General features: G+C 44.5%; 1 protein-coding gene across 1 annotated transcript in view; it reads left to right on the forward strand.

Moving 5' to 3' along the window:
• EIF2AK4 (eukaryotic translation initiation factor 2 alpha kinase 4) overlaps positions 1 to 12,237 on the forward strand; it is a 396,156-nt gene that overhangs the window by 134,942 nt on the left and 248,977 nt on the right. The window contains exon 17 of the mRNA XM_053697714.1: positions 3,234 to 3,297. Within this exon, the coding sequence (XP_053553689.1) occupies positions 3,234 to 3,297 (64 nt within the window). The remainder of the gene's footprint in view (positions 1 to 3,233; positions 3,298 to 12,237) is intronic.

Genomic DNA, 12,237 nt, shown 5'->3' on the forward strand with positions numbered 1-12,237 from the left:
TCTGATATTACTGAAGGAAAAGGCCACGCCCCTCCCCAGGATAGGTCCAACAAATTAAGTACCAAACAGACTAATTTTCGTTCCTTTCGAAACTTCAAGAGTGGCGCAACTTCAACTTCCTCTACTGCAAAGCAAGAGGGAAATTTTGCCCAGTCCAAGCCAGTCTGGAGACCTAACCAGGCTTGGAACAAGGGGAAGCAGGCCAAAAAACCTGCTGCTGCCTCTAAGACAGCATGAAGGAGTAGCCCCCGATCCGGGACCGGATCTAGTGGGGGGCAGACTTTCTCTCTTCGCCCAGGCTTGGGCAAGAGACGTCCAGGATCCCTGGGCTCTGGAGATGGTTTCCCAGGGATATCTTCTGGATTTCAAAGCTTCATCTCCAAAGGGGAGATTTCATCTCTCACAATTATCTGCAAACCAGATAGAGAGAGGCATTCTTACGTTGCGTTCAAGACCTACTGTTTATGGGAGTGATCCACCCAGTTCCAAGGGAGGAACAGGGGCCGGGTTTCTATTCAAATCTGTTTATAGTTCCCAAAAAAGAGGGAACTTTCAGACCTATCTTGGATCTCAAGATCCTAAACAAATTTCTCAGGGTCCCATCCTTCAAGATGGAGACTATTCGAACCATCCTACCTATGATCCAAGAGGGTCAATATATGACTACCGTGGACTTAAAGGATGCTTATCTACACATTCCGATTCACAGAGATCATCATCAGTTTCTCTGGTTCGCCTTCCTAGACAGGCATTACCAGTTTGTGGCTCTTCCCTTCGGGTTAGCCACGGCACAGAGAATCTTTACGAAGGTTCTAGGGTCCCTTCTGGCGGTTCTAAGGCCACGGGGCATAGCAGTGGCCCCTTACCTAGACGACATTCTGATACAGGCGTCGACTTTCCAAATCGCCAGGACCCATACGGACATTGTTCTGGCATTCCTGAGGTCTCACGGGTGGAAGGTGAACGAAGGAAAGAGTTCTCTCTCCCCTCTCACAAGAGTTTCCTTCCTAGGAACTCTGATAGATTCAGTAGAAATGAAAATTTTTCTGACAGAGGTCAGGTTGTCAAAGCTTCTAACTTCCTGCCGTGCTCTTTATTCCACTTCTCGGTCGTCAGTGGCTCAGTGTATGGAAGTAATCGGCTTAATGGTAGCGGCAATGGACATAGTTCCGTTTGCCCGCCTACATCTCAGACCACTGCAACTTTGCATGCTCAATCAGTGGAATGGGGATTACACAGATTTGTCCCCTCTACTAAATCTGGATCAAGAGACCAGAGATTCTCTTCTCTGGTGGCTATCTCGGGTCATCTGTCCAGAGGAATGAGTTTCCGCAGGCCAGAATGGACTATAGTGACGACAGATGCCAGCCTTCTGGGCTGGAGTGCAGTCTGGAACTCCCTGAAGGCTCCCTGAAGGCTCAGGGTTCGTGGACTCAGGAGGAGGCCCTCCTTCGTCAGAACGCCAAGCTTCCTCGTTACGGGTCCAGGTCCAGGGATCCCAAGGCAGCGCTGATAGATGCTCTAGCAGCGCCCGGGTCCTTCAGCCTGGCTTATGTGTTTCCACCATTTCCTCTGCTCCCTCGTCTGATTGCCAAGATCAAGCAGGAGAGAGCTTCGGTGATTTTGATAGCTCCTGCGTGGCCACGCAGGACTTGGTATGCAGATCTGGTGGACATGTCATCCTTTCCACCATGGACTCTGCCGCTAAGGCAGGACCTTCTACTTCAAGGTCCCTTCAAACATCCAAATCTAATTTCTCTGCGTCTGACTGCTTGGAGATTGAACGCTTGATTCTATCAAAGCGTGGTTTTTCCGAGTCGGTCATTGATACCTTAATTCAGTCTCGAAAACCTGTCACCAGATATGGTGTAAATATCTTCATAGGTGTGAATCCAAGGGTTACTCATGGAGTAAAGTCAGGATTCCTAGGATATTATCCTTTCTCCAAGAGGGATTGGAGAAGGGATTGTCAGCTAGTTCTTTAAAGGGACAGATTTCTGCTCTGTCTATTCTTTTGCACAAACGTCTGGCTGAGGTTCCAGACGTCCAGGCATTTTGTCAGGCTTTGGTTAGAATCAAGCCTGTGTTTAAAACTGTTGCTCCGCCATGGAGTTTAAATTTAGTTCTTAAAGTTCTTCAAGGGGTTCCGTTTGAACCTTTGCATTCCATAGATATTAAACTTTTATTTTGGAAAGTTCTGTTTTTAGTAGCTATCTCCTCGGCTCGAAGAGTTTCGGAGTTATCTGCTTTACAGTGTGATTCCCCTTATCTGATTTTCCATGCAGATAAGGTAGTTTTACGTACAAAACCTGGGTTTCTTCCTAAAGTGGTATCTAATAAGAATATCAATCAGGAGATTGTTGTTGTCCTAATCCTTCTTCAAAGAAGGAACGTCTATTACACAACCTTGATGTGGTTCGTGCTTTAAAGTTTTATTTACAAGCTACGAAGGATTTTCGTCAAACATCTGCTTTGTTTTTTTACTCTGGACAGAGGAGAGGCCAAAAGGCTTCGGCAACTTCTCTTTCTTTTTGGCTAAGAAGCTTTATCCGCTTAGCTTATGAGACTGCTGGCTAGCAGCCTCCTGAAAGAATTACAGCTCATTCCACTAGAGCGGTGGCTTCCACATGGACTTTTAAAAATGAGGCCTCTGTTGAACAGATTTGTAAGGCGGCGACTTGGTCTTCGCTTCATACTTTTTCTAAATTCTACAAATTTGATACTTTTGCTTCTTTGGAGGCTATTTTTTGGAGAAAGGTCTTACAGGCAGTGGTGCCTTCCGTTTAAGTGCCTGCCTTGTCCCTCCCTTCATCCGTGTCCTAAAGCTTTGGTATTGGTATCCCACAAGTAATGGATGGACCCGTGGACTGAATACACCTTTATAAGAGAAAACAAAATTTATGCTTACCTGATAAATTTATTTCTCTTGTGGTGTATCCAGTCCGCGGCCCGCCCTGTCATTTTAAGGCAGGTGTTTTTTATTGTTAAACTACAGTCACCACTGCACCCTATAGTTTCTCCTTTTTTCTTGCTTGTCTTCGGTCGAATGACTGGGGGTGGCAGTTAGGGGAGGAGCTATATAGACAGCTCTGCTGTGGGTGTCCTCTTGCAGCTTCCTGTTGGGAAGGAGAATATCCCACAAGTAATGGATGAACCCATGGACTGGATACACCACAAGAGAAATAAATTTATCAGGTAAGCATAAATTTTGTTTTTGTATCTTTCTTTCCTAGACTGATGCAACACAAGGAGATGATGATCAAGTTGTCAGTGATCTTGTTAAAGTTGATCCTGAAGGTAATCTAAGAATATTTTTTGTGACTTAAATGTGATTTGATCTCCCACAATGTCCACCTTTTTTATCAAACCAAATGTGCAGTAACAAAATATATAAGGCATTGTTTAATTTCATCCCAATTTGTAAAGATATATATATATATATATATATATATATATATATATATATATATATATATATATATATATATATATATACACATACATACATACATACATACATACATACATACATACATACATACATACACACACACACACACACACACACACACACACACACACACACACACACACACACACACACACACACACACACACACACACACACCCTGTTTAATGTATTTTATACATTGCTTTAGTTATATATCTGTATTCACCCAATCTAATACTTACCAGTGAGGGCCTATACTTCCTTAGGGGACACAGACAGCACTTACCACTACCTCTTTTACTACCTTTACTGTTGGCACTCGTTACAGACTCCATTCTTAGTTCTGTTCTTCATGTGATGGATAGGACTAAGGATCAGTATATAGTTGTTTCAGACTGCTGAATTGCTAGGAGGCTTTTGAGCTTGGGTCTACCACCGCATGGTCTTCTGGAAATTTTTTGCTTATCACACCGACCCCGTGATGGTGTAGTAGATATTTTCTGAGCGCTCTCATAGTAGTCCACCAGTAGGGCAATGCTACTCCTGAGCCTACCTAGGTATGCTTATCAATAAATGATACCAAGAGAACATAGTAAATGGGAAAAAGACTATAAAAATTGCATGTTTTCTTCCTAATTCGAAAGAGTCCACAGCTGCATTCACCCCAGCCAAAGGCTTAAATACTCCTCCCACTTCCCTCATCCTCCAGTCATTCTTAGCCTTTCGTCCCAGGAGGTTGGCAGAGAAGTGTCAGAATTTGTTTTCTCTTATGGAAGGTACTACTCTTTGCAATGGGACAGGAGTTTTAAGTAGCCCTATAAGCTTCTCAGTGAGGGCGGTGAAAGTTAGAGTCCGGAGATACAGGGAGAGTTCTTTTGCGACACCATCCCGATATTAACAACTCCTACAGCAATCGGCGTTGACGAGTTTCGCAGACTGATTTTTCTCTCAAGTCCATGTAAGGAGCGATGCTACGGCCTGTCACACTTGAAGGGCCGTGTTCCTGTTCCACGGCGTAGATTCTTATAAGATCGTTTCATTTTTTTATTACATAATGTTAACACAGAAGACAGGGTCACAGTGTGGCGCCTTTTATCTCTATAGAATCAAGGGTTAATATCTCCTTAGGGGTATTATTGAACGGGGGGAATAATAATCTTTTATGTTTATTTGATTTTATGCTGCTTTATGTACGAGATGTTATGGGCTCTTAGGCTGTTATGGAATATACAGGTTTTACTTTCACTTTGAGAGCCATGCAGCTTACAGGCTTGGCGCGCTTTGTCTCATAGCAGGGACGGTCCTGTATTGTGCACTATGTGATTCATTCCCTCCTTCGTGACTATCAGCGAGGAGTCTTAAATCTCTGTACTGTCTGGGTCATAGGAGGTGGTGAGTGCCCCAGCCATTGGGGTATAGAGGTGCCGTTATTTTATTTAAAAAAAAAAAAGAAAAAGTTTTCTCTCTCTTGTTCTCCGGTTATTGCACTAGTGATGGAGGATTCGGTTTCTTTAGAGGGCAATCCCTGTATTCCTAAAGAGCAATTCCTGTTTATATGGTGAGGAGGCCCTAGTGACCCCCCCCCTCCAATTATGTTCCATATGCCTTGATAATGTGATAATATGAAATATGTTTGATATCACGGAGCCGTCCACCTCTGATGAGTTGTCGTTCAGTGAGGTGCGTACCCTACATTGTTATCTCTATACACATGCAGTTTTCTCCTGATTGTACATATATTGAGATCTTTCCCAGTTTTTTTTTTTTTTTTGAAGATCAGGGCTCCGTTTGGCTGGTCCTGCGGTAGGCCTGTTTTTTCTTGGGCGTTAACCTACGGGTTGCCTTGTATTTTATTTTCATCCAATAGAATGTCCTGTCTGTTTTCCTTCTTCCCCTCTGAGGGTGGATTTAGGCGTCTTTACGGTTAGGACCCAGATTGCAGGCTGGTACTGTTTGGGTTCAGTTCTGTCTGGTAGCTGTTCTGACACGTGGCGCCGCTCTGCTTGGCTGGTTTGGTAGAGGTGCCAAGTGCTCATGTTATCCTCTGTGTTCAACTAAGCATTCTAGAGGACCCGGTGGGTCAGTGAGGCAGTAAGGATTGTCTCAGTCCTTATAGCCTTCAAGTGGAGGGTTGGTGGGCTTGCTCCCTCTTGCCGCCGAGTTGAGCGGTTTGGCCTTTTTTTTTTCTTTTGAGGCCCTGGGAATTGTCCTTCTGGACTTAGTTCTCAGCAGCTAGTAGTTTATGGGTAGTTCGGCTGCCTTGCAGTGGATGGGTTGCAAAATGTGACCAGCTGCAGCTATTGCACATTGACTGTGTACTGTCTAGCTGTTTTTATGAGACCTTTTGGTCTCCCTCTGTTGTACTCTTGTGAGTTAGGTCTCCTTTTAGGGGCACTGGGCGTGGTCTCCTTGGGCTCTGCTCGGAGTTGGGGATGCTTTGCGTCCTTTTCTCTCTATGATCCTCTGATTGTATGGATGTGATGCGGAGACCAGCCTTTGCTCAAGTGATTTTGGCCTCGGGGTATCCCCTTGCTTGTTGTCCTGCGGCTGTTTGAGAGTCTATGGGCTCTAGTGTCGTCGTACGACTTTGAACGCCCTAGCTCCTTTGGAGCATTGGACTTTGGCAAGGGGTGGTCTCTTCCTTGGGTTGGGACTTGCGAGTTATCTCGTTATCCGTGTGGATCTGGATGTTGCATTGATATCTCTGTGTGGTCTGTTTTTTTCATATCAGATGGGGTGTTAAGTTCTTGGATATTGTTTGTTTAAACAATTGGGGGCTCAGATCTGTTTTCTCCTTGGTGCTTCCAGTTCCTTTGTGGAGTTGTTGCCGGACTTTTTGGCTCTAGGGCTGGTTTGGGGTTCCTTGGACTAATTGACCTGGTCCCGGTTGGCCAGGTTGTCTGAGTGCTGATACTCATTGGGCTTGACTTACGCCTTTATGGTCGGTTTCCCTTGGTCAGCTTGCTGTGGTAACTTTATGGATTCACTGCTCTGCAGGTGAATGGGTTTGCAGTGTCTCTGATGCAGCTATTGCACATTGGATGTGTGTTAGCAAGCTAATTCCTTAGGGGGATTCCTTCCAAGTTCATCTGCGTTGGAGATTGATCTCTCATTTAGCCTGTGGCTTTGTGTCTTGTGGGCAGGTGCTCTGCTTTTTTGGCCCCATCCCTTTTCTTAGTGTGGGGGGCTTATTTTCCTTCTTATGGAGGTATGGTCCCTTTTCTTAGGGATTCTCTTGGATTAAGGAGGTTGGAACTGAGAGTTAACCTTGCAGAGAAGGTTTTTTTTCTGGGTTGTTACGTTCCATCTGGAGTCTTGCTGGCTTCGTGTCGAGACTATGGTGGGCCTTTTGTTAGATTCCTTTGGGTCTACAACCTTGTCTGTTTCTAAGGAGTCAGGTTGGCACCCGTGCTCTGTTGGGATGGCTGTGGTCATTCTTCCGCTCGTTTTTGAGCTGGTGTTGGGGTTCTTCTGTTTCCCCGTTTTCAAGACCTACCGATGCTTGGGCTGTTGAGGTTGGGAGTGGGTTCTGAGATGCGTTGTCATCTTCAGGATCTAGGTTGGCATTGTAGCTAGTCCCTGGGTTTACAAGCTGAGGGTTACCATTCACCTTTTGGGTTCTGGGTGTAATCTCTCTCTCTCTCTCTCTCTCTCTCTCTCTCTCTCAGGGGTGCAGTAGGTCTCGTTGATGTTATGTGCTTCCCATTTTTGGAGCCCTGTGTGTAGGTCTAGCGGCTTTGATTGCCTTTAGTGTGCCCTCTGTCTGGGAGTTCTCTTTTTGCAATCTGTTCTCTTGCTGGCTGCTTTTTACTTCTCAGCAATTATTATTCTGTGTCATCCTAATGATGGCTGCGTGTTCTTGACTCAGGGTTTTTTGTCTGGGTCTGTTACATGTTCTTTTTTTTTTTGTATGAATACTATAGTATTCTTAGTTCTGACAATGTGAGGACTCAGTCTTCAGTTGTCTTTCGGTGCTTTTGCACGATATTGAGAGAGAGGTTTCGCTGTTTCGAGGCACAGGCCTAAACGTCTGGGCGTAGCCTCCCCTTGTCTGTCAGGACCCATTTGGGTCTTTGTGAGCTGGGCTCGCTATTGGGGGTTTTCCTTTTATGGATTTTGTGGTGACCTTTCGGTTCCCCTTCGGTTCTTCTTGCCTTATCCCTTGGGGGGTTTAGGCTGGTGTTCCCCTAATTAGAGTGGGGGAGTGGTGAGGGAAACGGTGTCTCCTGGAGGACTGTTGGCTCAGTTGAATCCTATTTCTCCAACATAGGTGTGTCCGGTCCACGGCGTCATCCTTACTTGTGGGATATTCTCTTCCCCAACAGGAAATGGCAAAGAGTCCCAGCAAAGCTGGTCACATGATCCCTCCTAGGCTCCGCCCACCCCAGTCATTCTCTTTGCCGTTGCACAGGCAACATCTCCACGGAGATGGTTAAGAGTTTTTTGGTGTTTAAATGTAGTTTTTATTCTTCAATCAAGTGTTTGTTATTTTAAAATAGTGCTGGTATGTACTATTTACTCTGAAACAGAAAAAAGATGAAGATTTCTGTTTGTAAGAGGAAGATGATTTTAGCAGAAGTTACTAAAATCGATTGCTGTTTCCACACAGGACTGTTGAGATGAAGTAACTTCAGTTGGGGGAAACAGTTAGCAGACTTTTCTGCTTAAGGTATGACTGGCCATATTTCTAACAAGACCATGTAATGCTGGAAGGCTGTCATTTCCCCTCATGGGGACCGGTAAGCCATTTTCTTAGTTAAATAAAAGAATAAAGGGCTTCAAAAGGGCTTAAAAAACTGGTAGACATTTTTCTGGGCTAAAACGATTGCTTTACTAGGCATATTATGCAGATTCTAACTATTAATGGTTATTATAATCTTGGGGATTGTTTAGAAAAACGGCAGGCACTGTGTTGGACACCTTTTTCAGATGGGGGCCTTTTCTAGTTATAGACAGAGCCTCATTTTCGCGCCACTAATGCGCTGTTGTTTTTGGAGAGCAAGGCATGCAGATGCATGTGTGAGGAGCTAAGAATCACTGAAAAAGCTTATAGAAGGCATCATTTGGTATCGTATTCCCCTCTGGGCTTGGTTGGGTCTCAGCAAAGCATATAGCTGGGACTGTATAGGGGTTAAATGTAAAAATGGCTCCGGTTCCGTTAATTTAAGGGTTAAAGCTCTGAAATTTGGTGTGCAATACTTTTAATGCTTTAAGACACTGTGGTGACATTTTGGTGAATTTTGAACAATTCCTTCATACTTTTTCACATATTCAGTAATAAAGTGTTTTCAGTTTGAAATTTAAAGTGACAGTAACGGTTTTATTTTAAAACGTTTTTTGTGCTTTGTTGACAAGTTTAAGCCTGTTTAACATGTCTGTACCATCAGATAAGCTATGTTCTATATGTATGAAAGCCAAGGTGTCTCCCCATTTAAATTTGTGATAATTGTGCCATAGTGTCCAAACAAAGTAAGGACAGTAATGCCACAGATAATGATATTGGCCAAGATGATTCCTCAAATGAGGGGAGTAAACATGATACTACATCATCCCCTTCTGTGTCTACACCAGTTTTGCCCACACAGGAGGCCCCTAGTACATCTAGTGCGCCAATTCTTATTACCATGCAACAATTAACGGCTGTAATGGATAACTCTATAGCAAATATTTTATCCAAAATGCCTACTTATCAGAGAAAGCGCGATTGCTCTGTTTTAAACACTGAAGAGCAAGAGGACGCTGATGATAATTGTTCTGTCATACCCTCACACCAATCTGAAGGGGCCATGAGGGAGGTTTTGTCTGAGGGAGAAATTTCAGATTCAGGAAAGATTTCTCAACAAGCTGAACCTGATGTTGTGACATTTAAATTTAAATTAGAACATCTCCGCGCACTGCTTAAGGAGGTATTATCTACTCTGGATGATTGTGACAATTTGGTCATTCCAGAGAAGTTATGTAAGATGGACAAGTTCCTAGAGGTTCCGGTGCCCCCCGACGCTTTTCCTATACCCAAGCGGGTGGCGGACATAGTAAATAAGGAGTGGGAAAGGCCCGGCATACCTTTTGTTCCCCCCCTATATTTAAGAAATTATTTCCTATAGTCGACCCCAGAAAGGACTTATGGCAGACAGTCCCCAAGGTCGAGGGGGCGGTTTCTACTCTAAACAAACGCACTACTATTCCTATCGAAGATAGTTGTGCTTTCAAAGATCCTATGGATAAAAAATTTGAGGGTTTGCTTAAAAAGATTTTTGTTCAGCAAGGTTACCTTCTACAACCAATTTCATGCATTGTTCCTGTCACTACGGCAGCGTGTTTCTGGTTCGAGGAACTAGAAAAGTCGCTCAATAAAGAATCTTCGTATGAGGAGGTTATGGACAGAGTTCAAGCACTTAAATTGGCTAACTCTTTTATTTTAGATTCCGCTTTGCAATTAGCTAGATTAGCGGCGAAAAATTCAGGGTTTGCTATCGTGGCGCGCAGAGCGCTTTGGCTAAAGTCTTGGTCAGCGGATGTGTCTTCCAAGACAAAATTGCTTAACATTCCTTTCAAGGGTAAAACATTATTTGGACCTGATTTGAAAGAGATTATTTCAGACATCACTGGGGGAAAGGGCCACACCCTCCCACAGGATAGGTCTTTTAAGGCTAAAAATAAGCCTAATTTTCGTCCCTTTCGCAGAAATGGACCAGCCTCTAATTCTACATCCTCTAAGCAAGAGGGTAATACTTCACAACCCAAACCAGCCTGGAGACCAATGCAAGGCTGGAACAAGGGTAAGCAGGCCAAGAAGCCTACCACTGCTACCAAAACAGCATGAAGGGATGGCCCCCGATCCGGGACCGGATCTGGGGGGGGGGCAGACTTTCTCTCTTTGCTCAGGCTTGGGCAAGAGATGTTCAGGATCCTTGGGCGCTAGAAATAGTTTCTCAAGGTTATCTCCTGGAATTCAAGGAACTACCCCCAAGGGGAAGGTTCCACAGGTCTCAATTATCTTCAAACCAAATAAAAAGACAGGCATTCTTACATTGTGTAGAAGACCTGTTAAAAATGGGAGTGATTCATCCAGTTCCAATAAGAGAACAAGGGATGGGTTTTTATTCCAACCTGTTCATAGTTCCCAAAAAAGAGGGAACATTCAGACCAATTTTGGATCTCAAGATCCTAAACAAATTTCTCAAGGTTCCATCGTTCAAAATGGAAACTATTCGAACGATCCTACCTACTATCCAGGAAAATCAATTTATGACTACCGTGGATTTAAAGGATGCGTACCTACATATTCCTATCCACAAGGAACATCATCAGTTCCTAAGGTTCGCTTTTCTGGACAAGCATTACCAGTTTGTGGCACTTCCATTCGGATTAGCCACTGCTCCAAGGATTTTCACAAAGGTACTAGGGTCCCTTCTAGCGGTTCTAAGACCAAGGGGCATTGCAGTAGTACCTTACTTGGACGACATCCTGATTCAAGCGTCGTCTCGGTCAAAAGCAAAGGCTCATACGGACATCGTCCTAGCCTTTCTCAGATCTCACGGATGGAAGGTGAACAAAGAAAAAAGTTCTCTGTCCCCGTCAACAAGAGTTCCCTTCTTGGGAACAATAATAGATTCCTTAGAAATGAGGATTTTTCTGACAGAGGTCAGAAAATCAAAAATTCTAAGCTCTTGTCAAGTACTTCATTCTGTTCTTCGTCCTTCCATAGCGCAGTGCATGGAAGTAATAGGATTGATGGTTGCAGCAATGGACATAGTTCCTTTTGCACAAATTCATCTAAGACCATTACAACTGTGCATGCTCAGACAGTGGAATGGGGATTATACAGACTTGTCTCCGACGATTCAAGTAGATCAAAAGACCAGAGATTCACTCCGTTGGTGGCTGACCCTGGACAATCTGTCACAGGGAATGAGCTTCCGCAGACCAGAGTGGGTCATTGTCACGACCGACGCCAGCCTGGTGGGCTGGGGCGCGGTCTGGGAACCCCTGAAAGCTCAGGGTCTATGGTCTCGGGAAGAATCTCTTCTCCCGATAAACATTCTGGAACTGAGAGCGATATTCAATGCTCTCAAAGCTTGGCCTCAACTAGCAAAGGCCAAATTCATAAGGTTTCAGTCAGACAACATGACAACTGTTGCATATATCAATCATCAGGGGGGAACAAGGAGTTCCCTGGCGATGGAAGAAGTGACCAAAATAATTCAATGGGCGGAGGATCACTCCTGCCACTTGTCTGCAATCCACATCCCAGGAGTGGAAAATTGGGAAGCGGATTTTCTGAGTCGTCAGACATTCCATCGGGGGGAGTGGGAACTCCATCCAGAAATCTTTGCCCAAATAACTCAATTATGGGGCATTCCAGACATGTATCTGATGGCGTCTCGTCAGAACTTCAAGGTTCCTTGCTACGGGTCCAGATCCAGGGATCCAAAGGCGACTCTAGTAGATACACTAGTAGCACCTTGGACCTTCAACCTAGCTTATGTATTCCCACCGTTTCCTCTCATTCCCAGGCTGGTAGCCAGGATCATTCAGGAGAGGGCTTCGGTGATCTTGATAGCTCCTGCGTGGCCACGCAGGACTTGGTATGCAGACCTGGTGAATATGTCATCGGCTCCACCATGGAAGCTACCTTTGAGACAGGACCTTCTTGTTCAAGGTCCATTCGAACATCCGAATCTGGTTTCCCTCCAGCTGACGGCTTGGAGATTGAACGCTTGATTTTATCAAAGCGTGGATTTTCAGATTCTGTAATAGATACTCTGATTCAGGCTAGGAAGCCT

This window comes from Bombina bombina, chromosome 1 (genome assembly GCF_027579735.1).
Source record: "Bombina bombina isolate aBomBom1 chromosome 1, aBomBom1.pri, whole genome shotgun sequence".
Classification (NCBI taxonomy): Eukaryota; Metazoa; Chordata; class Amphibia; order Anura; family Bombinatoridae; genus Bombina; species Bombina bombina.